This window comes from Nyctereutes procyonoides, unplaced genomic scaffold, assembly GCF_905146905.1.
Source record: "Nyctereutes procyonoides isolate TBG_1078 unplaced genomic scaffold, NYPRO_anot_genome, whole genome shotgun sequence".
Lineage (NCBI taxonomy): Eukaryota > Metazoa > Chordata > Mammalia > Carnivora > Canidae > Nyctereutes > Nyctereutes procyonoides.
The window spans coordinates 1,035,850-1,063,537 of NW_026575113.1; the positions used below are offsets into that span (position 1 = coordinate 1,035,850).

General features: G+C 53.8%; 1 protein-coding gene across 3 annotated transcripts in view; it reads left to right on the forward strand.

Annotated features, from left to right (window-relative positions):
• FBLN5 (fibulin 5) overlaps positions 1–24,897 on the forward strand; it is a 70,968-nt gene extending 46,071 nt beyond the window's left edge. For 2 of the 3 annotated variants that reach the window (XM_055333685.1, XM_055333686.1), the window contains exons 5-11: positions 1,038–1,160; positions 4,232–4,348; positions 8,238–8,357; positions 12,524–12,646; positions 13,560–13,686; positions 16,246–16,441; positions 23,936–24,897. In XM_055333685.1, the coding sequence (XP_055189660.1) occupies positions 1,038–1,160; positions 4,232–4,348; positions 8,238–8,357; positions 12,524–12,646; positions 13,560–13,686; positions 16,246–16,441; positions 23,936–24,097 (968 nt within the window). In that variant the 3' untranslated portion in view covers positions 24,098–24,897. Of the gene's footprint in view, positions 1–1,037; positions 1,161–4,231; positions 4,349–8,237; positions 8,358–12,523; positions 12,647–13,559; positions 13,687–16,245; positions 16,442–21,312; positions 21,629–23,935 lie in introns of those variants that run through there. The other variant, XM_055333687.1, reaches the window with a different exon arrangement.
• Positions 24,898–27,688: the final 2,791 nt, after the last annotated feature.

The following is a 27,688-nucleotide window of genomic DNA, read 5'->3' on the forward strand; positions in this document are numbered from 1 at the left end:
GGCCTGTGTACACCACATAGGCATGCTGCACAGGCTTAGTGAGTAGCTTTTATTTTTTTTTTAATTTTTTTCCTAGACTTTATTTATGTATTCCTGAGAGACACAGAGAGAGGCAGAGGGAGAAGCAGGCTCCATGCAGGGAGCCTGATGTGGGACTTGATCCTGGGACTCCAGGATCAGGTTCTGGGCTGAAGGCAGGTGCTTATCCACTGAGCCACCCAGGTGTCCCTCAGTGTATAGCTTTTAATAGTATTTCCAATTGCAAGTGGTCCTTTTGGAGGAAAAGATGGAGATGAGCCAACCCGAAGGCAGTAATGAGGGGAGCAAAAGGCAGGTGCCCTGAGGAAGCACAGACAGGAAGGCGGGCTGACAAGGAGGGGAGGCGCAGGTGCAGGGCCGGGCAGAGCCGGGCGCTTGAAGGGTCACGTGCAGTGAGTTAATAGATGAATGTGTAGGGAAGCCAAGGGATGGCTGTGGGCAGGTGGCACTGCGTGGAGGGCAGCGGGTCAGCCCTGGGGGCTGCAGCTGCAGGGAGACCACAGGGCCCCGTGAGGCTCTGTGGCAGAGCAGGAGGCCCAGGCTGAAGGATTTCCGTGGACGGAGGGTCCGATCCCACGGCTCCACCACTCCCTTGCTTGAGCGGGAGCTGTTCCCACGCAGGTGCACCACAGACCCCTTAACACCTGAGTGAATGCGCCCATGGCCAGATGTGTTTTCACATCGAGTCATGGTTGTTTTCAAGGTGACCTGCCTTCAGAAAGGGATAGGACAGGAGGCTAGACGAGTCCCCAGGGATGTGTGTAACCTTCGTGGCCGTTTTCTTCTGTGGATCTCCAGGCAGCACACGAGGTCTGCCCCCCACAGAACAGTCAGGGCTTCCGTGTGGTATCCACCAGGGAGGCACCTCCATCTCCTTGGATGGAGCCTGTAGCCGGTATCACCTTCGCAGCGGGACAGGGAAGCAGCTGGCACCACCGGTGGCTCCAGGGCTCTGGGTAAGTGTAGGTGACCTTGTCTGGAACATGTTTGTGTTACAGATGTGGACGAGTGTGCAACGGATTCTCACCAGTGCAACCCTACCCAGATTTGCATCAACACAGAAGGAGGCTACACCTGCTCCTGCACCGACGGCTACTGGCTTCTGGAGGGCCAGTGCTTAGGTAACCGCTCTCTGGGGCTTGCAGGGACTCTGGGAAATCAATGGCTGCGGGTGGCGTTGTAGAACCAGGGCCCAGCCGGCTGGCCTGAGGGTGCTGGGCTTCTCTTGGGTGGGGGCCAGCGGGGTAGGAGCCTACGGAGCTTGTCCGGCCCTTTTCAAACCACCTGTGACTGTCACTGTCAGTGTCAGTAGCGGAGTTTTTTTTTTTTTTAAGATTTTATTTATTCATAAGAGACACACACAGAGAGAGAGAGAGAGAGAGAGAGAGAGAGAGAGAGACAGGCAGAGGGAGAAGCAGGCTCCATGCAGGGAGCCCGATGTAGGACTGGATCCAGGGACCCCCGGATCACGCCCTGGGCTGAAGGCGGCGCTAAACCACTGAGCCACCAGAGCTGCCCAGTAGCGGAGTTTTTGAATGTAATGTTTAAGGGCCCACAGTTGGTTTTCCATAGACTCACTTCCTGTCTTCAGGACGTTGGCATCCCAGGCAGGAAGTGATGAGGGGTGAGGATTATTCTATCTTAGGTCGACATCATAGTGAGGGGGGGAACCCTTGCTTAGTCACAGAAACATTCCAAGTCCCAAATAAGGATCAGAAGATCCTGACACTCCCCCACCCCCAATACCCACCCCCCAGCTGTGGTCTTTTTTTTATTCCCAAGGAATCAGTCATTGCCAGTTGAGAATTTTGCCCCTTGCAGTTGGCATCTGCTATCTGATCTCTCGGTTTATTTTTACTGGAGGGTGATTTTCCTTTCTTCCCCTCTGGTTTTGCTCCAGCCAAGTGAATGCATTCATAGCAATTGCTTGCTGTCACTTCAATTCTATTTCTAGGGTGTGATTTCTAATGCTGTGTTTCCTTGGAAAAGCCTTAGCAGTGTAAGTTCTCTAAGACACTGTTCTGATGCCCGAAAAATCCATCCTGGAGGAGCCGAGAAACAAATCCAAACAACATCATGGAAACAAAAAGAAAGAAAGAAGGTTCTTTTTCTCCAAGACACTCCTGATTAAGACTTGAGTATTGGTTGGCTCTAGAGCCCTGCCCAAAGCATCTTGGGGGCCTGACAGGCTAGACTGGACTTGGCGGGATTCTCCTTCCTGGGCACAGGCACTGAAGGGCGGGCTGCACACGGGCATTTGTGAATATGATGGTCACTGCATTTTAACCAACCTTAGCGATGATGGAAAATTTGATGCTACTGATTTGAACATAAGCAGATCAGTGTGAGTGAGTTATTTGTGTGGGAACTTAATATGTCGGCTCTCAGAGCTGGAAGGGATGTTAGATATTATGTCATCCAATTTTTATAGAGTTGGAGACTGAGACTCAAAGAGGGGGAACATTTTGAACAAAGCTGAGGTGAGTGAGTTGGGCCTGAAATCTGGCTCCTCTCTCTCAGTCCAGTTTTTCCTCCAAGGGAAAGGGGAGGCTAGAGAGGACTGGGCAAGCAGGACACGGGCCCCATGAAGGAGACTTCAGGGCCGGGGGCCCCTTCCCCATCTGAGGGGGACCAGGACCTGGGACACCTCCCCCCTTGGGAGGGCTGTTCTCTCCCAGAGGGCTTGAAGCTTTGGGGGGGATGTTCCTGGAGCCCTAACGTGGTACCACGTGCACAGCCTGCTCACACTCCACATCCTAAGTGAAGATGTCTCCCAACTGTGGCTTAGCTCATGCCTTCTCCTGGCCACATCTTCTTTGCCTTCCAAAACCTGGATTCCATCCCCGTCTACCACCCCTTCTGTGCACCTTGGAGGCTCTCGCAGAAAAAAGGAGGCACTGGGGGCTGCTTTTCCTGCAAGGTACCCTGAGGCAGAGGGGGGGCCCTTGCCGGCCTCAGTGACTGTGCCCTGACCTGGGAACAGTCAGGACCAGCAACTGTCAGTGTGCTTTCCCAGCAGGTGCTGCAGAGTACTCGGTGGGGTCCTAAGTTCCAGGTGGTTGCTGCTCAGATAGAGAACAGAGTCACAAGGGCTAAGCATGGCCTCTGAGGGGCTGAGCAATAGGTTAGGTGGAGGTAGGTGAAGGTAGGCTCGTTTGTGGCAGTGCATGTAGAAACCAGGTACAAGGACAGGTTCTGAAATGGTCTCCAGGGCCCTGGCTGGATTCTGGTTCCAGAGGAACCGGGGACCCAGGAGAAAACCTCTGGGGGAGATGGGTATAATGTGATAAGGCCCAGTTACTGCCGCAGTTGGATCCACTGGTCACAGCAGGTGCCTGGACAGGTGAGGACTTGGTCTCCCTCTGTGGGTGTCACTTGAGGCATCCCATCCCACAAGAGTGAATCCTCTTGCCCATCAACCCATTCACTTGGGGTAATGGGGACTGCTTTCCCAATGACATCAGGCTCCCCGTTGACTGGCACATGTCAGCAGCAAGGACAGGTTGCCCAGATCTGCTAAAAGCAACCTCCATTCACCCACAGAACTGCTTGCTCAGGGTGAGCCAGCCATGGCTGGGAAAGGTGTGCTTGCCCAGAGTTTTAGTTCTGCTCGGTGCAAGCAGGAGATCCAAGGTGAAGCCTGGAATCCTTGTATCACTGGATTCGTCAGTCTCCAGACTGTGGTGCTGCTGCTTGCCAGGGCCCGCACTTGCTCTTATTCCTGAGAGCTAGACAGATACGGCTAACAGCTGGCGAGAGGTCTGTTGGAGCACAGCTGTGCACTCCTCTTGCACTCTCAGCCACTTGTCCCTTCCTGAGGTGCTGAGACATCTCTTCAGAGTCTTAGAGTAGACTCTTCATGTTGGGTAAATCTTAGCATCGAAGATTGGAGTTGGACAGAATCTTGGAGGCTGTCTTGCCCCACATCCTTGTCTGAGCAGACATTTCTTCTACAACTTTCCAAACAGGTGCAGGTGTTCATGGGACTGAGACAGGTCAGGAAGGGTGGTGGGTGGATGGAACCTTAGACCCTGGAGTGCATCACCATCCCTGACATTCAGTGGGTCCTGGCTTCCCCTTAGTTCCCCTTCCTCTGATGGTCCTGCTCTCGAAGAGGTGGGCAGGCATGATGCTGGGCGTGACCCCTTGATTGGGAAGAAATGTCTCACCTTGCTAGTGTTTCTCTTTCCAGACATTGATGAGTGTCGCTACGGCTACTGCCAGCAACTGTGTGCAAATGTTCCTGGATCCTATTCCTGTACGTGCAACCCTGGCTTTACCCTCAACGAGGATGGAAGGTCTTGCCAAGGTATGTGACGCGAACGATAACTCGAACACGATGTGAAACACTAGACGCTGTCTGCTCCAGAGTCTGACAGTTTCTGTGGTGTCTGTTCTTGCTCATGGTCATTGTGCTTACAGAACCTTGAGGTCCAAACTAAGGTTATGGGAAACATCTCAAAAAAGCACCACAATCATCCATCAACTGGGGCTTATGATTTCATGGATTTGCTTCTCTCCATGTGTCTACTTTCCAGAAGAGGTCTTGCCAGCTTTCTGGGCTAATTGGAAATTTTCACACATGTCCTATAGCCTGAGTTCAATTTTTGATGCTTGGGGGGCGGGGTGGGGGCTGTGTGTCAGGAAGGGCTCTTGAGCCTTGGTGAATTACACAGTAGACACCCTCTGTGCAGGGGTTTCATGTGCAATTTCCATGGCTCTCCCTCCAGTTTTCCCTATGACCCATGCTAGCAGGGCCTGTGCCTTAGCAGAGTCCAGGGGGTGATGATAATTTACGATTCAGCATTCCCCACAAAACCGAGTGAAACAGAGGCCCCTGGGGGCTCAGCGGTTGAGTGTCTCCCTTTGATCCTGGGGTCCTGGGATCGAGTTCCACATCGGGCTCCCTGCAGGGAGCCCACTTCTCCCTCTGCCTGTGTCTCTGCCTCTCTCTCTGTGTCTCTCATGAATAAATTTAAAAAAAAACCAGTGAAACAGGTTTGTTTTTGTTTTTGTTTTGAGAGAGAGAGAGAGAGAGCAAGTAGGGGGAGGAGGGGTAGAGGGGGAAGGCGAGAGAGTTTCAAGCAGGCTCCCTGCCCAGCCTAGAGCCTGATGTGAGGCTGGATCTCACCATCCTGAGACCGAGCCCTGAGCGGGAGCCAAGGGTTGGACATGCAGCCACCTGAGCTGCCCAGGTGCCCCGAGACAAAGGCCTTCTCGGAGTTTTACATGATCACTTCAAATACTGATAAGTGAGAAAACACAACACATGCCTTCTGCAGTCTCCATCTGGAGGTTTCTTCTGCCCAAGAAGTGAATGGAGGCTCCAGGCCCAAGGAGTCAGTGCCAGAGCTGCCCGGCCCCGCCCCGGCTGGGCCTCTAGCCCCCTGCCTGGCTCTGTCCACCGTGGAGGTGGGACTGGAGACGCAGAATGAAGGCTTTGTTTGGAACTTGCCACCAGGTTCTGCAGGGCCCATTTCCTTGTCACACCATTTGAGGTCTGGCGGAAGGCTTGGCGCCAGCTGGTTGGAAGATATTATGTTTCCATTAGCTTAATCGTATCTAAATCATTGGGTAAACAGGAAGGCATCAGCCCTTAAAGGGGCTGATCCTGGACTCTTTGTAAGTCTTTCCTCCAAAGCTGGTTCTGCTTATTGTTCCAGAAGTCTCCACCGAGTTCCTCTTGCCAGGGGAGGCGATTTTCTTCTGAGAACCAGGCGGGCCCTGGAGGTTGAGGGAGCTGATGGGACAGGGGGCCCTTCCTCCCCCCGGGCCCTGGGTGCTGGGAGGAGCACATAGGGCAGAGGCGGCTTCTCTGCGCGGGGCCGGGCTGGGAGGGCAGTGTGGCTTCCACCCAGAGGCTGGCGAGGTGCTTCCAGCACCCAGAGAGAACAGCTGACGCCCGGTGTCCTTCAGGCATCTCAGGGACAGGCCTGTGATGAGACGCAGGTGAGACACCTGGCGGTGCCAAGTCCACAGCGCGCCAAGGCCTGCACACCGGCCCCCAGCCACTGGGACATTGCGTCAGCAGTGTCCTCGGCCTAAACAGGGTGTTATGTTCTCTGTTCAGAGTCCTGGAATCCTCCTGCTTCATTCAGCAGGGCACTCGGGTGTGCGGGACCTAGGAGGCACAGGGCTGTGGGACTGTCGCTCCACAGGGGCAGCTGAGAGCTTAGAGAGCCAGGCCACAGCTCCCTCATCCTGGTCAGCGTGTGGCCGGAAGCCAAGGACACCAGCCCTAAAACTGGGCAGTGCCATCCTGCCTGGACTTTACTCCAAGGCCCACCGCCACGGCATTTCCTGGCTTCTTTCTGGGGTGCAGAGCCTCCAAGCTCTGTTGGGGAGACTGGGGTCTCACTGGGCCCTCCCTGCAGAGCCCCGCTTTTTGTTTTGTTTTGTTGTTTCTTTCTTTACTCCCTCTAAAAGCTCCAAGGAGGCAGGAGTTGTGTGGGCCCAGGACCAGCTCTCCCCATTAAGAAAAGTTCAAGCTGTTCCCTATGAAGGTGTCTCACTCTGAAAACACCCAAACTGCTGTCCAGAGCCTTAAGAGGTTGACCTGGACTTCGAAGGGGATAGAAACTCTCTCAGCTGGGACTTGGGTCATTGGCATATAGGGCTAGGGAGAGGATGTGCTTAAAAAGGGTCAGCCAGTGCCAGTACAGAAAGGGGCTCCCTCCTTCCCCTCCCCTCACCCCGCTGAACTCTGCAGGATAACTCATGGGTGTTATGGGGGGATCCCCAACTCAGGCTCCAGTTCCAGCTCTGGTCTTGTCACTTCAGGGACTTGGGCATATCTCCCAACCTCAAAGCAACCTTGAAATTATTGATGTATCAGGGATGTACAATCAAGTGCACATTAAAGGCACATTATTTCATAAACGTTGCCACCTGTAGACCCCCATGCAGCCATCACCACACTCAAGGTGATGAAATATTCCATTATCTAAAAGGTTCCTTGTGCCCCTCTGTGGTCCTCTCCTTAACCTACTGGGCCTGTAAGACAGGGCTGTGGTCCTTGGAAGGGTTTGGCACATGTGAGATCCTTTGGTCCTAATGAATGACATTGTTAACAAGCCATTGTCTCAGCTCAGGCTGCTGTGATAAAATACCAGACTGGGTGGCTTAAGCAACAGGAATTTATTTTCTCATAGTTCCTGAGGCTAGAATCCCAAGGGCAAGATGCTAGCACAGTCAGGCACTTGTGGGGGCTCTGTCCCCGGCCTGCAGATGGCTGCCTTCTTACCATGTGCTCACGTGGCTGAGGGAGCAAGCGTTAACCCTCTGGTGTCCATTCTCATAAGGGCACAGTCCTATCGTCAGGGCCCCGCCTGTACGACCTCATTTAACCTTAATTACCTCCCAGGTGCCCATCTCCAAATATAGTCATGTGGGGGTTAGGGCTTCAACATAGGAATTTTGGGGAGGGACGCAATACAGTCTCTAGCAGTGATAGACTTGTTACTGGAAGGGTCATGGTTATTCGTTGACTTGAGATTTTGAGGTCAGTGGTGGTGAGGGAAGAGCCAATCAGCAAGATAATGCAGCAGGTGATGAGAAAGAGCAAGTGTCACCTGGAAACTCCTGTGGCTGAGCCTTGGAGCCTGGCCTTCCTAGGGGGAGTATGTGGCTACATGCATGCACATGGGTCTGATGTGTACACAGGCCTTCCAACCCTTCCAGCCTCTGAGCACAGAGGCCCTGGTCCTCCAGGGAACCCTCTGGGGTCTGCGCTCTGGATCTGGTGGGTCCTGGCTGAGATCTTTGGAGCCTGGGAATCTGGTCTCCTGGTGTCAGCAGATTTTTTTTTTTTATAAATTAATTTTTATTGGTGTTCAATTTACCAACATACAGAATAACACCCAGTGCTCATCCCGTCAAGTGTCCCCCTCCGTGCCCGTCACCCATTCACCCCCACCCCCCGCCCTCCTCCCCTTCCACCACCCCTAGTTCATTTCCCAGAGTTAGAAGTCTTTATGTTCTGTGTCCCTTTCTGATATCTCCCACACATTTCTTCTCCCTTCCCTTATATTCCCCTTCACTATTATTCATATTCCCCAAATGAATGAGAACATACAATGTTTGTCCTTCTCCGATTGACTTACGGTGTCAGCAGATTTTGTGGCCGGTGCGTTTTCTGCCTCGTCAGTGGGACTGTTCTGTTGTGAGGATGGCCAGTGATGGGTTGTTGCTTTCCACAGACGTGAACGAGTGCGCCACTGAGAATCCCTGCGTGCAAACCTGCGTCAACACCTACGGCTCTTTCATCTGCCGCTGTGACCCAGGATATGAACTTGAGGACGATGGCGTTCACTGCAGTGGTAACGGGCTTTGGCGTTTAGTGACTTCCATCTCTCCTAGGGGGCTGAGGGAGGCGAGGAGAATAAGCACGTCCTCTACAGGTGTTTCCTCTCCTTTCCCAGACGCATCCCCAGTTTGGGGTATTTCCCAGGGCAGTGGGGTCATGACCACACCAAGCAGAGATGAGTCACTTCCTGGAAGATGGAGTAGGACCCCCTCCCTTATTACTTGGCTTTGAGTGCAGAAGCCAACGGAGCTACCCTTAGGGTCTGACGTGGGGTGAAGAGGGAAAGGAATCACCTGGGTTTGTGTACTGGTTTGAATTATCTGTCCCTACCCAGCGCTGACGAGTCCTGGGGTAGTGGAGATGGTACTCGCAGAGGGAAGTGGTGTCAGTATAGTAGGTCTCTCATGGGGGAGGGTGGGCGGGGCCCTGAATGAGTGAGATCATGTGTGTAAGGGAAAACACTCCGTGCACCTCTGGACGTCTACGGATGCACACGGCCTAGCTCCAGGCCGGGCACACAGCGTGCACACGATCAGCGGTGCTCAAAGCAACCGTGACTGAATGTTGAATGAATGAATTCTTCATCATTTGTGAGAACATACTGTGGCTCTGTCAGCCTTTCATAAACCCCTTCCAAGACCAAGAAGCTGTGATTCTCCTCCAGCGCTGTCTTATGAATGCCGTTCTGGATTCCTTAGGAAACCTGTAATGAGAACCTAGTAAGCTCCTACACGCCGTGAGAGTGGGGATGGCCTTTCACTCCCATGAATCCTGGTGGCCTCCTGCGCGGAGCCACGGCCAGCTTGTTCTTTCTTCTGTTCTTCCTGCTTCCCCTTCTTTTCTTGTTTTTTTTTTTTTTTTTTTTTTTTTTTGTAAATACTGTTTTAAAGTCAACCCCGTTGCATCCACTTTTGGCCCTGTGAGCGATTGTGAGTTGGCACAGTCCAGATCAACGAGATGTCCCGCTGTATTCTTCAAAATAAGCGAACCCTACCCGAGGGCGTGAAAATCTTTGTCCTGCTGAATGGAAAGTTCCTTCATCCTGGTTTCACTGTGACGGGAACTGACCCAGGTCGTGAATGAGACTGGTCTGGTAGCTTCACCGAGGCCCGGGGTGCTGTGGGGACAGAGCTCTCTGAACAACCGAGCCCCCCTCCCCAGGGCCCAGGAGGCCGGAGCCCAAGCAGCAGTGGCAGAGAGCTTGAGGCGGATTAAATGTCTGCCCCAGAAACGAAAAACGTAGCTTCAGGCCTGAAAAGCTACTTTCCTCCTAGATTTCAGTTCCTCCCATGGCCCCCTAAGGACTAAGAGTGGGGAAAGGTTGGCGTTATGAGGGGGATTATTTGTTTCTCTGGGAGTCTGTACACATCCACGGGTGTTTACCGACCATCTGCAGGGGTGGTGCCAGAGGGTGGTGGGAGACGGATGGAGCTGTTTCAAATCCTAGCTCCTTTCAGTGCTTTCCTTGGCCAAGTCACTAGGGTGGCCATAAAGATGAGAAGAACTGGTGACCTGTGCTGTTCCATGTTAATTTACTTTCTCAGGCAGCCTGGGTGGCTCAGCGGTTTAGCGCCACCTTCAGCCCAGGGCCTGATCCTAGAGACCCGGGATCGAGTCCCATGTCAGGCTCCCTGCATGGAGCCTGCTTCTCCCTCTGCCTGTGTCTCTGCCTCTCTCTCTCTCCCTGTGTCCCTCATGAATAAATAAACAAAATCTTAAAAAAAAAAAAAAAAAAGAAAAGAATTTACTTTCTCTGGGCAGAAGGGTAAGAGACTTCTGGCTACTCAGAGACTTTTACATCCCTGGTGGTTTGGGAAGGATTTTCACATGACTCATTTACCAGAAATGGTCCTCTTCTCCTCCATGACACCCACCTTCCACCTTCCTAAGACTTAGAGTGACCCCTGGCCACCACAGGCTGTCGGGTTGGCCCAGGATAACAGTGCGACACAGGGACTTTGTTTTCTGCATATCCCCTTTCTCTGCTCCTCCTCTTTTGCAGGAACTGTAATTCTCAGTGCTACCGAGGCTAGTACGGCCCATCTATGCAGCACCAGCTCCTTTCTGGCTACATCCTCTTATCTCTCGGGGACTTGCTAAGCTGAGCTGATCCGGAAACCATGGCAGGTTGTCACGTCAATGAGTGAAAGTGGCCTCAAGGGTGCTCCTGTCCAGAAGCCAGGGTTGTATTTGAGCTTTTTGGTGGAGACAAGAGCCAGGGCCCTGGTCAAGCCCTGGGGATTGCAGATCCCAGGATAAACCGAGTGGGCCTGGTGGGGCCCCTCTCTAGCCAGCAGGAGGTGGAGGCAGGTGCTGCCTTCTCTGTCTGCCCTGGAGCAGCCCCCAACCTTAGAACTCCTCAAATCTGCTGATTTTAAGTCCCAAGCATGATCGCTGAGGGAGACATTACAGCATTGTGTTGACCAATCATAGGATCTGGAAGCCGGCTGGCTGGCTGGCTTCAAATCCCAGCTTTCCTGCTTACTCGTTATCTACAAACTTAGTCAAGTTACCTAACCTCTGCAGTCCTCAAGTTTTCCTTTATAAGATGTAGCTAGTGATAGTGCTTCCTTCATGGGGCTGAGGTGAGGATTAAACCAGATGCAACATGGGGCGCCTTGCATCAGTGGAGCATGTGACTCTTGATCTGGGGGCTGTGAGTCTGAATCCCATGTTGGGTGTAAAGGTTACTTAAAAATAAAATCTTTTTTTTTTTTTTTAAATAAAATCTTTTAAAAAAAGATTCATGAGAGACACAGAGAGAGAGAGAAGCAGAGACATGGGCAGAGAGAAGCAGGCTCCATGCAGGGAGCCTGATGTGGGACTTGATGCCAGGACCCTGGGATCACATCCTAAGCCCAAGGCAGACGCTCAACTGCTGAACCACATAGGTGCCCCTTAAAAATAAAATCTTAAAAAAATAAAATAAGATGAGGCACGTGAAGCCCTCGGGAGCTACAGGTTTTGCCACCACTTGTGTGGGAGATGTGGATGGAATCTAGGAACATAACAGAGATCCTGGAGGATACTCTCTATTGAGGGGCTGAGCCCGGACTGGGAGTCCTGCAGGGCCCCGGGGAGGGGGGGTGCAGGAGGGGAGCTGCTGGAAGCAGATCCTGCCTAGCTGAGCATGCTTTAACGTTTCATGTCAGCGTCCCGGGCCTGCTGGCTCCTAGGCCCTGCCCAGAGACCGCTGGGAGAGACGGCAAGGCGTTTCTCCTCCTCTGACAGGGGAGGCATTAGGCACAGAACACCCGGGATCAGCCAGTGGGGGACAAGCCGCCTTGTTTGCACTGACACCCTCCCTGGGTGATTCCAGCCTCCAGTGGTCTGGGAGGGAGGGAGCAATCCGAGGACATGTCACATGGGGGAACTGGTGAAAGCAAGTTTTCGGGAAACAATAAATGAATGTTTTCTTTGGCCCGCGTATCGAATGAGGCTCAAATGGGGGCTGTGTTGCCAAACTCTGTGTGTGAGGAGGAGCTGGCTCCCCCGAACCGCCCTCTGTGTCTGCTGCCACAGCCTCCAAGTTCAGTGGCTCCCGCTTCCCGTGGCCCCACGACCTGCTGGGGCAGGCGGGTCTGGCGGGGAGGATGCACTCACCCACCCCGTACCACTGCGGACTTTTCTCTCTCAAGGAGATTTTTGGACACCGTGGACATCCCCTGACCTCCTGGATATGTCCCTCTTAGTTGCGATTTTTAGAAATAATATTGTTTCTCAATTTTAGGGTGACTTGAGGGCCACTGGCACTAGTGAAGTGGCCCTTTCAGAAGACTGGGGTCAGGGGATGTTTCTTGGGGTCAGGGGAAGAGCTCTGCACCCAGAAAACTCCAGTGGAAGTGGCAGTCATATTTACCTGCTGGGCAGAATGAGTCGGTGATGAGTAGATAGTGTAGCTGAGCCAGAGAGAGTGTTGGAAATTGGGAGACAGGCTTCTGCTCCCTGTCGGGAAGAATATGCTAACAGTTAGAGCCGTCCACATGTCAGCAGGTGTCCTCGTGGGTCATGAGCTCCCTGTCACCTTAATGTGCAAGAAGTAAACTACCAACCTCATAGCAACAGACATGCCACCATCTGTGTCAGGAGAGTGTGAGAGCTGAAGAGAAAACCAGTGACGCCCCCAGCCCCGGGTGGTCTGACCGACTATGAGCAGCAGGTGTGACTTGTCGCCCCCAGATATGGACGAGTGCAGCTTCTCTGAGTTCCTCTGCCAGCACGAGTGTGTGAATCAGCCCGGCACGTACTTCTGCTCCTGCCCCCCTGGCTACATTCTGCTGGAGGACAACCGAAGCTGCCAGGGTGAGGCCGTCCAGAGGGTCCCAGCTGGGGTGGGGGTCACCCGGGAAGGAGGCAGGATGTGGGCAGGAGTGGGTTCCAGGGGCTCCCAGGGCAGCAGGCTCTGGCCGGGATTCCTGGCTGCCCGATCCCATGACCCATTCTCTGGCCTCAGAAAGGACACGGCTACTTCTGCTTCTATGATGAACTCCACAGACATGGGTGGCACCCCAAAGGGCCGGTCCGGCCGCCCCAGGAAAGTGTCTATGACCCCTGGGAGGACCCCAATTAGCGTTTCTCTACTGATTCCGGGAGCATGGCCTCCAGGGGAACTCACACGACTGACTGCCGTGTCCCTTTAAGAGTCAGGACCCCAGGCTGGGAAAGGGTGCATCTCCTTCGATGGCTGCTTGGGCAGATTCCTCAAGCCCCACGGCCCACCTGCTGGGCCAGTGCAGGGGCAGGTGGTGGCTGAGCCTTGACCCATTTCCGCTCCTTGAACCTTCCTTACCTGAACACCAAAGGCAAGGATTCCCCATGTCATGTCAGTGCTGGGCAATAGAAATGTACAACCAGTTACAAATAGGAGTCTTATGCGAATTTTAAAAAAATAGGTACCATTAATTTTAAGAAGATATTTTATTTTATATATTATTTAATGCAGTATGTTTACAATATGTACTCGATATAAAAACTGATGAGATACTGCATTCTTTTTTCGTACTGAGCGGTGGAAACCTGTGCGTGTTTTCTACAGACGGCACATTTTAGTTGTTGGCGGCCACGCCTCAGGGGCTCAGTAGCCACCTGTGGCCAGTAGCTATCGTACCAGATGATGCGCGATTCTATAGTAAAGGCCCAGGCGACCGACCCCCACAGTGCACACATCTCGGAAGGCGCTGTCCCGTTTTAGCCTCTCCTCTACCCTGCATTTCAGATATCAACGAGTGTGAGCACGGAAACCACACGTGCAACCTGCAGCAGACTTGCTACAATTTGCAGGGGGGCTTCAAGTGCATCGACCCCATCCGCTGCGAGGAGCCATATCTTCGGATTAGCGACAAGTAAGTCCTGGGAGAAACAGGAGTGTGGGGAGGGCCAAGCTCCAGAGGCTGCCAGCGCGGCGTGAAGGACAGCGGTCCTGCTGGGGAACTGCACTGCCCAGAGACTGCTGATTGCACACACCCACAACCCAGGACATCTTCTGCCCTCCTGTCTTCCCGTCAACATATTTACTACCCCGAGTGACACCCATTCTTTGCCCTGGAGACAAAGGGATGAGTCGGACCCATGCGTCACGTCTTGTAGGAGCGCAGCATCCCACAGCAGTTTTCAGCCTGCAGGGTGCCTCCTGCCCTGAACAAAAGCTGGCAAAGGAGGACAGGGCCCAGCAGGTGGGGGTCCGTTGCAGACGGCTTCGTGTGTAGCTAAGAGCCGCTCTTCCAGCCGCCCTGGGCCCTTTGAGGCTGAGCTGAGTGTTGGAAGGCCCCCCACCCCAGCTTCCAGGGCTGGTTCTCCCTGGGATCCTGCAGGCCACCCTCACCTGTGCCTGGGGCGTGGACCCAGTTCAACTCACAGCCCGCATGCCCCACATGAGGTCCCCCGCATGCCACTGGAAGCTGCCTGCCTCTGGGACCTGTTCCCTCACATTCCAGCCACCCCCTTCCAGCTCATTTCCTTGCTCCTAGGTCCTGTCCTCCTGCCAACCTGCGCAGGGCTGACCCTCACCTCTGCTCACACTCTGGAGTGCCCAGCCCCCTGACTTGCATGCGCCCCTTTCTGCCATGTGGAAGGCATTTCTCCCACCGCCACACAGATACATCCCAGATCTTGGCACCACTACCTCCCCCCCTGACCCCCCCCCGGCTATTTGTGATCCTCCTCAGCTGCCAGTCATCATGCCCTCCTGCAAGCTTCTTCATTTAGGGAGCAATTCTTTCTATGGGACACCTGCCATTCTAAGGGGCCATTTGGGTACCAGGGACATTTTGACTTGGCTATTTTGATCAGCCTTGAAAAAAACCACAACTTTAGTAATTATTTTTATACATTTCTTTATTAGATGTTTGTTGAGCTCCTGTTACGGGGCAGACACTATGCCAGGTGCTGTGGTTTTTGCTGTTATGATAAGGGAGGAGAAAGACATTTGGCACATTGTCCCATAAGTGAATACGTGATAATGGACTGGGATGGGTGCTAGAAGCAGGAGGAATGGGAATTTACGGAAGGAAAATGTCTAGACTCGGGAGTCTAACAGCCCCTCTGAGGCAATGACATTGGAGCTGGAATGGGAAGGTGAGTCCATGTGAACAGAGTATAAGAACAGAGGGAACAGTATGTGCTAGGGTTACAAGGTGTTGGTGAGCTTGGTGTCTTCAGGGGACAGAGGAGGTCCAGGGGCCTGCAGCCCTACTGAGCGAAGGGGGCAGGGGTGGGAGGGAAATTCACAGAGGCCAGACCCCATTGGTCATATAGGCTAAGGTGGGTGTTTAATTTTTAGTCAAGTAGCAAGGGGAAGGGGTGACCACTGGAGACTCTTCAAGCAAGATGAAAACAGATCTGGTTTTTGTTTGATGATGGGCACTCTGACTGCTATGTAATGGCCTGAAGCGGGAGGGAGTTATTAGAAGGCCATCCCAGAGGTCCAGGTGAGACGATGGTGGCCAGTGATTAAGCAGCTGAGGAAGGGCGCTTGGATTTGGATGGTGTCTGGAGATAGAACCAACCAGTGTTTGGAAGCTAGATGGGAAGCCTGAGGAGAGTGACAGGAACAAGACAAGGCTGACTCCTAGTTGTGCCCATCAGAGCGTGTCCTGACAGATGTCCTCATCCCGTGGTAGCTCTGACCCCTGGGGGGTCTCTTGGGGGGAGGTGAGAGATGGGGTGCCGAGGGAGACATGCAGGGGTGTCCACAACAGGCAGCCCTTGGGAAGAGAATCGTGACATTGTATTACAACCATGCCGTGCTGGTGTTTCACATTAGCCACTTTGTAGTAGAGACATTTGTGTCCATGATTTACTTCTCCTCTTGGAAGATGGACTATTTGAGGTCAGGATCTCATTTATCACTACGATTCCAAAGCATCTCACACGGGTTCTAATACATAGCTAATTTAGAGAGTTCAGAGCTCTTGTGTACCGAACGCCAAGATGAGGTGATGCTCTACACAGAGCAGGCCACGTGCGTGGGGAGTGCACAGGGACCGCCCGATTCCTGCCCATCTAATGTGCTTCCTCACTTCTAGAATTTCGTTGTGAGTACACATGTCTGGGGAAGTGAAGGGCTAGGTGGCCAGTGACGTGTCTTGCCCAGTAAATGTGCGACAAATGTAACACGCATTAGAGAAGGGCCAGTGTTCTGCGAACCAGACATGTGGGGTTTCTGCCCTCATGGCAGGACTATCTGATTGGTCAGAATAGGCCATTCTCTGGGAAACAGGGAGTTTCACCTACACTCTGGTGAGTTTTTAGAGGAGACCCAGGGGCAGAGAGGATCTACAGGTACAGCATGCGGAAGATAAAAGCAGGGAGGCTGGCTTTCCAGTGTCTTAGTGAGGAAGTAGGTATAAAGGAGCATCTGGAAAGGATTTGTCACATTCTCACGCAATTTCCCTCCTCAACAGCCGCTGTATGTGTCCTGCTGAGAATCCCGGCTGCAGAGACCAGCCCTTCACCATCTTGTACCGGGATATGGATGTGGTGTCGGGACGCTCCGTCCCTGCTGACATCTTCCAAATGCAAGCCACAACCCGCTATCCTGGGGCTTATTACATTTTCCAGATCAAGTCTGGCAATGAGGGCCGAGAGTTCTACATGCGGGTAAGAGGGGATGGTTACCATCTTCCACCATGCTTGTGTTGTTAGCCTGCCACATGCTTCTAGAAACAGGAGAGCAGCTGAGAGGGGCAGGTGTGAGGAGAGAAAAGGAGAGTAGGGGGCAGTGAAGACCTCAAGGTTCTGATTCCTGTTACCTTCTGGGCAGCTCTATGAAAACTGCTTCTCCTGGGTGAGCCCCTGGGTCCTCATTGCACAATGAGAAGTTAGGCTGAGATGCAATCTTCTGCCTGGAGGAGATGCTCCCATATCTGGTTGTCCATCCACTCCTTTGACAAATACTTACCACCTGCTCTGTGCTTCCAGCAACTGAAAATGGGGTAGCAGAGGAACCATCCCCCAGATCCCTGCCCTCGTGGCGCTTACGTTGCAGGAAATGTCATGGTGTCCTCATAGAGGTGGGCACCATCTGTGGCGTCCCAGAGTCACCATCCTGGCTCTCTCCTTTGCAATGAAGTAAAATGAAATGAAACCAAACATTAGGTTACTTCCATGGCACCAGCCGTGTTTCAAGCACTTGGTGGTCACCTGGGGCAGTTGTGTTAGCTCAGGTGAGGAGCATGCCTGTTGTTGCAGAAAGTTCAATGGGATAGCCCTGACTGTGTCAGGAAAAGATTTTAGGACACGTGTCCCCCAACATATTTGCTTCTTTGTTAATTCCTGTGCTGCTGTGCTCTTGAGCTTCACCTCTGGCAGTGCTGGGGTGGACGCACCTCTTTGGAGACCCTCCGCTTAGAACGATGCTTTTCATGTTTCGGTGGGAATTCGGGCACTGGCCCAGCAAGTGGATTCTGGAGCTTCCTGTCCAGAGAGTCTCTTCCAGATGATGGTGGTTGAGGCCTACCATGTCAGCGTCCTGTGGTCACTGTGACAAATCACCACAACATGGTGGCCTAAGATGACAGACGTTTATTTTCGCATGGTCCTGGAAGCCGAAACCCTGAAGTTGCATTCACGGAGCTGAAAGCAAAGCTCCCAGAGCCACAGCCCCTCTGGAGCTCTAGGGGAGAAGCCCCGCCTTGCATCCTGCAGCTCACCACCGCAGCCAGCATGTCCCCACCTGTGGCCCTATCACTTTAGCCCCTGCGTCCTCGGTCACAGTGCCTCGGCTTCTTCGTGCATCATGTCCCCCTTCTCCGTCCAGCTCATGTAGGATTGGATTCAGGGCCTGCCCAGATAATCCAGGATAATCTCCCCATGCCCAGGGTCTTAATTTAGTCACAGGCTAAGATCCCGTTTCCTTTAAGGGAATATTTACAGGTTGAGGGGATTAGGGCCTGGCATCTCCAGGGGCCCTTCTTCAGCCAGGGATCCGCATCTCTGCACATGCAGCGTGCGGCCCCTGGGGGCACTGTGGCGGGGTGGGGGGAGCTCTGGCCCATGGAAGCTCGCCCACTTGGAAGGGGTTCCACCTGCCCCAGGGCCTGGGAGAGGACCACCAGACCACCACCTCCCTCCCTCCTGGCGGAATCTTCCCATCCTTGCCTCAGGGGCTGGGATGGTCTAAAACCAGGGAAACCTCAGAAGCAGTGGTTGGAACAGATTTGCAAAGGTCCCCGGGGCTAGTCCCCTGGTACCTGCAGCCTCACTGAGATGCTTTTGGCAAGACCCTCCTAGGACCGGGTCCCAGGTGATAACATGGTCTAGGAGCCAGAAGCCTTGGGAGAAGAGGGACTGAGCTGAAGGTAGAGGAGCTTCTGCAGGATGAGGACGGAGCTGCATTTGTGTCTGTGCTTTCTGTGCTGTCCTGCAGAAACCTGCATCCTGGGAGCTGCTCTGGTCCTGCGGCCTTTGGGAGCATAAGCACCCAACCCCCCACCCCCGCATCCTCCAGTTCAGCCTCTTGCATTTGTACAGACACAGAGGGTCCCCATCACAGGGCACAAAGATGCCCCTTTTGGGGATTTATTTTTTTTATTTATTTTATTTATTTTTTTTATTTATTTATGATAGTCACACAGGGAGAGAGAGAGAGAGAGAGAGAGAGAGAGAGAGAGAGGCAGAGACACAGGCAGAGGGAGAAGCAGGCTCCATGCACCGGGAGCCCGACGTGGGATTCGATCCCGGGTCTCCAGGATCGTGCCCTGGGCCAAAGGCAGGCGCCAAACCGCTGCGCCACCCAGGGATTCCCCCCCTTTTGGGGATTTAAAATACCACCAGTGATACCTCTTGCCTTGCATTTTTTCCCTCTGAGCAGAAAAGAAGATCATCAGAAGGTGAGCTTGCCTGGGCAGGATTTCAGTCGCTAGAGCACCACCTGCTAGGATCCCTCCAGCCCCACGCGGTCCCCGTGTGGCTGCCTGTATGGGGTCCCCAGTGGCAGTGGGGGAAGCCGACTGTCCTGCAGGCGGAGTGGACAGGAGGGAGGAGCCTTCCCGGAAGCTTCCCCTAAGGACTTAGATGTCAGGGCCCCTCAGGGACCCTTGAGACTCACAGCACTGAGCTGTAAGCTGGTGCCCTCTGCGACACTGACTAGGGCCCGCGTTCTTCAGTATTTACTCAGAAGAGGCTGTCGGGCCTCTGAGGCTGAAGGAACTCAGTGAGGGTTTGCGCCCCAGGAAAGAGAACAGGCACCGTGATGGGCCCTGTGCAGCCCCGGACTCAGGGGCAGGGAGACGGAGAAATGTGCCTGGGAGTGGGCCTTCCACCCTCAGTGGAGCCAGGCTGACCTCTTCCCTTGCTTTCCAGCGCTCACTAGCTGTGCGGCCTCAGGCACATCACCTAACCTCCCTGGGCCCCAATTTCCACATCGGTAGAGAGTGGATCATAGTATTTGCTTTGGGATTAGATGGGATCAGCTACTTAGCCCAGTGCCTGGGACACAGAGCGACTGTTTCCATCCCACTGGCAGCGTTAGGCGAAGCTAAAACCCTCAGCGTCACTAACCCCCTCACATTGCGGCTCCAGACCTGTGCACTCCTGGGTGCTGTGAGTTACCCCCGAAGGGCTGGCAGGCATTCCGAGCTGCTGTGGAGTTGTCTCCTCCCACATCCAGACCAGCTGCTTTCAGCAGAAACCTTACCCCTCTGCCTCTCGTGCAGTGTAGCTTCTCCCCTTCCCTGACCAGGGGTGAGGATTCTGAGCCAGCTTTCCCTCCCCCCCACTGTTCACTGTGCTGCCTCTGGCTCCTCCTCCAGGACCCGGGGGTGCAGCTGCTGGGCGGGAGCATTAGGGGGACCCGATTCTCACTAGACTGTTGCCTTTGTAAGCAGGCGTCAGTGCTGTGTCTGCGTTACGGGGATGCTTTGTGGCTTCTTTGGAAGTTCCCCTGAAGATGTTGCCCTGGCCATTCCCTGGCATGGGCATCAGGGCCCCTCCATGGGGCCATTGGTCACCCCGAAGCACCCTCACCATCCTCTGGCGCTCTGTCCTGCACACACCTCCCAGGGGCGGGGAGGAGGAGGTGGCGCCTCGACAGGGCAGGTGCCCCAACAGGTCACTCCCAGCGCCCCTCCCCTTGCTGTGGTTCTAGGTGGTGGGGGTGCCCTGTGTAGGCTTCTCCAGGACAGTTGGGACTGTTGTCTGCACTCCTAATGCCAGGGGAACCACAGCCCTGGATGGTTCCCATGACCCCCATCTGGCTTGAGTTGGGGGCTGGGAAGGGTGCTTAATGCAGCCTGGTGGTAAGGGGGCCCAGAGAGACAGAGCTGGCCGGGGGGGCCCCCCCTGCAGGTGGTGGGTAACAGCTGCAGGAGCCCCTGAGCAGCAGGGCGCAGCCAGCATCACGCCCAGTGCCATCCCTACGTCCCTACGTCACTCCCTTTATTCTTCCAACCATCCTGTGGCTGGGGCCTGATGTGTCTGTGTGACTGTCCCAACGTCCAATGTGGGCCTGAAGCACAGAGAGACAGAGGCTGTGTCCGTGGTCTCAGAGCGAGGACACACTAGAGCAGGACTTGAATCCCGCAGGCTCATCTCCAAATCTATACCCACTCTGACATTTCTCCTTAGGATGTGCAGTATTTTCACCTGCTCTTCTAGCTTTGAGATTCGGCAGAAATTGAGATGACTTTAACATCCAGTAACGGTAGAAAGTGTTCAATAACCAGTTCAAGTGTTCAGTAACTAGTCTTAGTTATTTTACATTGATAGCATTGATTCTTTTTTTAAGATTTTATTTATTTAGTAGAGGAAGACAGAGCAGGTGTAAGCAGGGGAGGGATGCAGCGAGAGGGGGAGAGAGAATGTGAAGCAGACTCCACTCCCAGCATGGAGCCCAACGTGGGGCTCGCTCTCATGACCCCGAGATCATACCTGGGCTGAAACCAAGAGCTGGGTGCTCAACCCACTGAGTGCCCAGGCGCCCCTGAGAGCGCTGCTGCTGCAGCTGCCATCAGGAGACCGTGAGCTCTGGGCCCTGGGCATTGGCAGTACTGGACGGAGCATGGCGTGTAGCTGGGGCTTGCTGGCCCTTAGGCCTTCCCACTGAGATGCACCAATTGCCTTACAAGCACACAGCACACGGACCACATACACCCACGTGGACGCCCGGGCTCATGTGCATGCAAACACACACCCCTTCCACAAGCACCGTGGGCAGCCCATCTCACCCAGAGCCCCAGACAGGGGACTGGGGACTGGGGACCTTGGCCAGGTGACTCAGGGACACAAGTTGGGCCAGGAGGAGGAGCACGGTCACAGGTTCAGACTGTGCCAAAGCACGTTTACTCCGTGACACCTGGACCAGGTGGCCGGTCCCGGGAATGGCCCCACTTGCTGAGGTCAGACAGTGCTGCCGGGCAGCTGGCTCCGGGAAAGGCCCGATGATGCTGAGAAGCAAGCCAGGAAGACACACATGGTGGGCAGCTGGCAACCTCTGCCATGGCCCACGGGACTTGTGCCTTCTCTTGTCACATGCGTGGATTCAGCAGCGTGAACTGTGCAGCTTTGAGCCAGGCACTGAGAGTCCAGAAACAAACAGGATGTGGCCTGGGGGAACCCACACGGGGTGGGGGGAGGACAAATGGCCAGGCAAACATGGACAATGTCAAGTGGTGGTTCTTACCTGGAGCCGCGGCAGAGGAGGGTCAGGAGATTGAGATGTACGGAGACTGTATCAGAGACTGTGGTGGCCAGAGCAGAACAGGGGGTGGGCTTCAGACACTGCCACCTAGTTTGGTGATCTATGTACACTGTAGGGCCATATGGATTAAATAAGGGATGTGCCCAAGGTCAAAGCCGAACGCCAGGGCTCCTAACCCCTCCCCAGTCATCATCACCGTTTTGCACCAGTGACCATGAAGCCAACCAATGAGCAGGGGCTCTGGGGAGGCCTCTTTTCCTTGATGCCCTTGGTTGTGCCCCAAAAGCCTAGTGAGTCGTGGAGGCAGCTATCCTCAGCCTTCCTGACAGGTGCTCGAGGGCTCCTGTGTGCTTGTGGCCCTGGCAGGCATCAGACCTGCTGATCCCTTAGGGTCACTTCCCAATAGAGAGGCAAGAACCCTCTTATTCTCTGGAGACCTTTACCAGGCAAGCCCAAGGGAGCACCTTGGAGGTTCCCAGTTGCTCTGTTCCCCTCCCGGACCTCAGCCTCCCTCCCAAGGGCTGCCCGTGCTCAAGGTCCTCAACCCTTGGCCTTTGTTCATGCAAACAGCACAAGCTGCCAAGGTATTTGTCTATGTAAATGCCGTGGGCATTTCCCTCTGTGGCTGTCTCTTCTAAAGTGCTGGCCCTGTGCCCCGAGAAAGTTTTGCAAGAGTCCACAAGGAAGTCTGCACGATCCTCTGCGCAAGGAGACGCCAACTGTGCTGATGCTGATGGGAACAGAGGGAGCAGATGCCAAGAGGAAGTTTCAGTGACGTCGGGCTGATGATAGCCTGTGGACAGGGGAGGTCTCGGTTCCTGTCTGCCCCGCCCTTGCCATACTTGAGGCAGCTCTTGGGGTTGGTAGAGCTTCATGGGGAGCCCTCCTTTTGTGGAGACAGATGAAACACTTGGTGTGGCTTTAAACAAGCCAACCATCTCGATTTTGCAGGCCTGCTGCTTTCAGTTTCTGGGCACAGTGTTGGGCTCTGCAGCCTCTCCTATTCTCTCACGCCATTCCCTCCCCAGGAGCCTGCCATCCAGCCCTGCACGGACCATGGGCGTCTCTCCCTAAGGGCCGTGCTAGGGAGAAGCAGCGAGGCACACAGCAGCCTCTTGTGATAGTTGGGGTGTGGTGGGAAAGGCCTGGTGTCTGGGCTCGGGCAGCACCTCTGCCCCTGCTGGTCAGGTGACCCACTAGGCCTTGGTTTGCTTATTTAGCAAACAGGGAAACAATGAGACATGGCTGTGGGATGGCAGTCCTCATCCCCAGATGGGGTCCTGGGCTCTTAGAGCAGCACTTCCCACTATTGATGTGCCCCGTGAATCAAGTGGGGAGGAGTCCTGCTACAGAGTCTGGCTCGGTTCTCAGGTGTCAGGTGGGGCCTGAGATCCTGCATTTCTCACTGGCTCCATGCTGGTGCCAGTGGTACTGGTCTGGGGACCACACCTTGAGTTAACCAGGCCTTTCGGGGCTTTTTATAAGGATGAAATACATGCAGGGCTCAAGCAGGCCTCACAGATGGCAGGGCCTCAGTGGATGTCTGCCCTTTTGCTCGGGCTTCTCAGAAGTTTTAGAGCCCGATTCAGCAGAGGAGAGACGCTCACAGGAAATCATTAGGGCCTCAGCATTGGGGTCACAGAGGGGTGAGGCTGGAGGGGCGAGAGGCTGTCTTGTGGGAGCTCCGGCAGGGACTACATGTCAGAGGCCCCAGAAGGTCGATCAACATCCACTCGGGTGGGTAAACTTGGAACGAGTCCCTGGAGTTGTTGGTTTAGGAAATGAGTGTCCTGGGTGCATCGGAGGCTGGGTCGGCTACACTCCCTCATTTTAGAGACGAGGCCCTGAGATGTGAAGGGACAGCCCCCTGCTGTGAGCTGTTTCCTTCAGGATAATACTCGCTGAGCACTCACTGTGTGACGGGCCCGGGCTGGGTTCCGGGGATGCAGTGGCAAAAACCCTGACCCCAGCGCTTGTCCTACAGAGCTCGCAGTCTGGGAGGGACTAGACGTCAGACCTAGACCAGTCCCTGTGGACGACGACGCACGATGACAAGTGCTTCCCACCCCAGGCAGACTCGGTGCAGTGGTGGGGGGTCACCAGGTGACCCGGACTAGGTGGGGGGATGCAGAGAAGGCTTCTCCAAGGAGGTGACCTTGCAAGTGAGCCCTGAGGGCTTAGCAGGACCGAGCCCGCTGGGATGTGGGCAAAGTCCGGGGAAGAGAGTGACTCCACAGGGATGCAGCTGCGCTGCAGTGCTGTCGGGGGCGGCAGGGGGGTGAGGGCGATTGGGGCTGCAGGGGCCCCTGCTCTGGGGATGGCACGAGAAGCCCCACACCCCTGACAACAGCTGTCCCCCCTTCTTTGCTGTTGATCAGTGGCGTCTGGGCTGCAGCTCATATGCCCCTGGCGCCGGCCAGGCCTTCTCTAACCAGTGTGCTCGCCTCTGTCCACAGCAAACGGGTCCCATCAGTGCCACTCTGGTGATGACACGCCCCATCAAGGGGCCCCGGGACATACAGCTGGACTTGGAGATGATCACTGTCAATACTGTCATCAACTTCAGAGGCAGCTCTGTGATCCGACTGCGGATATACGTGTCGCAGTACCCGTTCTGAGCCGCGGGCTAGGGGCCCTGACACTGCCTCTCACCAGCACCAAGGGGACAGGAGAACGGGAGGAACGAGGGGGAGAGTGGAGTGAGGTGGAGGTGCCGCTTCTCTTGCTGGCGGCCCCCAAGGAGACGGCCCTGTGTCCTGACCCTGCCTGTGGCGTGGCGGCCCCATCACTCCGAGGGCCATGCTTCCCCCACTCCTTACAACACAGTTATTGGAAAGTATTATCGGCACCCTGACCTGAGATCCACGGTGATTTTTCAAGGTCTTCAGTTTATTTTCATATTTTCAAAGGAAATAGGTGAGGTTCGCGGGGGTCTGGGTCCTCGTTCAGAAGACTGTGAACAGCTTCCTGCCACCTCCTGTCGCCTTCCTGCTTGTCTCTGGCTCGTTGCTGCCTTGCTGGGTCCCCCCGAACCCCGGGACGTGGGCCATAGCTAGTTTGCTTCTTGTCCGTGCAGAGGAGGATGGCAAGAAACCCCAGCGGGATCTAAGGGCTTTTAAGAGTCTATTTCAAAACCACATGTGGTATTTTCAGCCAGAAAAGAAGTTGTTTTCTTTAAGTTTGTGTAACTGTTTAATCCTTTCTTGTGCATTTTGAGTATTTTTTAAAGAAATTAAATGATAGAATTCCTTAAAAAGGCCTTAAGACACATGTTATGTTCTAACTTCCCAAACCCAGTCTCCTCTCCTGTTTAGCCCAATGTTCTCTTCGAGGATCCCTTAACCTTGCTTTCTTTAGAATTTTTACCAAACTGGGTTGGAAGGCAGAGGTCTCTAAACAGATTAAATATTTGAAGAGATTTTGTGTTTGGCTTGTTTTGACTCATCGTGGATGGTCTGGCATTCGGGGTTGGTTGGTTGGTTCTAGTTCTCTTAGAACCTGCTCATTGTGTGTCGGTGTGGAACCTCCCGGGAGAGTGGGATGGGTCCTTGATGGGGGTTTGGGGAGGTGGGGGTGCGGGCAGGGCAAGGGATGCTGCCAGCTTCAACCTGAATCCTACTTCATTCAGTTAGAAAACCAGGAACCATCCCTCTGTCATGTAGATTATTTCCAGGTGCCGTCCCAGGATGCACAGGTCATGCTGTTACTTCTATTTTTTTATTTTTTTATTTTTTTCATTTTATTTTATTTATTTATTTTTTAATAAATTAATTTTTTATTTTTATTTTTTTAATAAATTAATTTTTATTGGTGTTCAATTTACCAACATACAGAATAACACCCAGTGCTCATCCCGTCAAGTGTTCCCCTCAGTGCCCGTCACCCAGTCACCCCCACCCCCCGCCCTCCTCCCCTTCCACCACCCCTAGTTCGTTTCCCAGAGTTAGGAGTCTTTATGTTCTGTCTCCCTTTCTGATATTTCCACACATTTCTTCTCCCTTCCCTTATATTCCCTTTCACTATTATTCATATTCCCCAAATGAATGAGATCATACACTGTTTGTCCTTCTCCGATTGACTTACTTCACTCAGCATAATACCCTCCAGTTCCATCCACATTGAAGCAAATGGTGGGTATTTGTCGTTTCTAATGGCTGAGGAATATTCCATTGTATACATAAACCACATCTTCTTTATCCATTCATCTTTCGATGGACACCGAGGCTCCTTCCACAGTTTGGCTATTGTGGACATTGCTGCTAGAAACATCGGGGTGCAGGTGTCCCTGCGTTTCATTGCATCTGAATCTTTGGGGTAAATCCCTAGCAGTGCAATTGCTGGGTCCTGGGGCAGGTCTATTTTTAACTCTTTGAGGAACCTCCACACAGTTTTCCAGAGTGGCTGCACCAGTTCACATTCCCACCAACTTTTAAATCAGTGGTCCTCAGTCCTGACTACATAGCAATGCAGCTTGTGGCGCTTTTAAGAAAAACAAACAAACAAAAAAAAAGAGAAACAAAAAAGAAAAACAATAACACCTGATTTCTTGGGCTCTGCCCCCAGACATCCTGATTTAGTTCATCTTTGACAGAGCCCAGGCCTTGCGACTTTTTTTCTTTCTTTCTTTCTTTCTTTCTTTCTTTCTTTCTTTCTTTCTTTCTTTCTTTCTTTCTTTCTTCTTTCTTTCTTTCTTTTTTTTTTTTTAGATTTTACTTATTCATGAGAGATCCAAAGAGAGGCAGGTACACAGGCAGAGGGAGAAGCAGGCTCCATGCAGGGAGCCCAGTGTGGGACTCCATCCTTCGCCCTGAGCCCAAGGCAGACACTCAACCGCTGAGCCCCCAGGCGCCCCCCATCGGGCATTTTCCAGGGATGTTACAACCCCATCAACAATAAATGGCTCCAGAGGCCTGGCATAGCTCAGGAGAGTCAGGACGGTTTCCTGCAGACTTGGTGGCCCTTGCCTCTCTCGGCTCAGTGGGGCGCACAGTGAGGAGCAAGGGGATGGCCCTGAGCCGGGGCACCCCTGGCGTGGGAGGTGGAGGGGTCAGGAAGAGGTGTGGAGCCTGGAGTGCAGCTGGGTGCTAGGAGCGGGGCGCCAGGCAGCTCGGAATTACTGCCCTCGACTCAGCACAGCCCCGGGGAAAGGTTTCCTTGGACGTCAGAAGGAGACTGAAGGCCCGTGGCATCTTGGTGACTGAGGACCCACTGGTTTCAGAGGTGCCACATTTGGAACCAGACCTGCGTCTCTCTGGGGCTCACCTTTTACTTGTCCACGTCAAAACGTGGCTTCCTGCTTCTAAAAAAATAATAATAATAAGCAAGAGAGGCTCCTAAAAGCAGGCTGCAGGGGCTCCTCGAACCTCAGAGGCTCTTCCCAAACGTGGTCTGATGGGTTCGGTGTAAATGGATCAGAAGCATGTGGGATCAATTTACCTTAAAACACGCTGGGGCCTAAAAATTAAGGGGAAAACATCCTGGGGCAACGTTGTGTATCAACGCCAAACCCAAAACATTCCGGAAAGAGAGAGGCTCCCAGATCCTGAAAGCTGTTGGCTTCCCCCACCGCTGGGGAAATCTGCTCATAAGGTTGTAAGGTCGGGGATGAGCTTGCTCTGAGTCACAGCATTGCGCTTCCCTGGCGTCCCATGGGCGGCTGCTCCTGGGGGTTCGGTCCCGGGCCCCCACCTGAGCCCTTGAGGACAGGCTTCCCGTCATCCGGCTATGCTGAGCCCGTCACAGGAGCCTGCTTGGGCCGCGCCGTCAGGCCTGAAGAATGAAGCCTCCTGTGGCAGGCGGGGCGCTGCGTAAAGAGGAAGCACACCTGCACACGTCCTTGGGTTCCCCGCACATCTTCTGGGCTCTCCAGGCATGAAAACTGCCATTCAGCTGCTCTAATCCTAAAGCCTTGTGATTCCTTGAAACGTACTTAGGGGATGACGGCCAGTATTTCCATTAAACTGCAATCTCAGTTCCACGGTGGTTTGCCAATCGTAACATTTTCTAACTGGCACAGGATCCACCCACCTGTTGCCGCTCAGGCCCGGGAACATCCTTAGAAATTTTCTTAGGCAACCGTCTTGGCCCTGGGGGTGTTATTGTTCCAGACGGTGAAAACACTGGAGGAAGTCTGATTACTTCATTCTCAGCGGTACAGACGTCGTTTTTGCGGCCTGCTTGTTTATTGCGGTGTGCGCACGTGCTTCAGC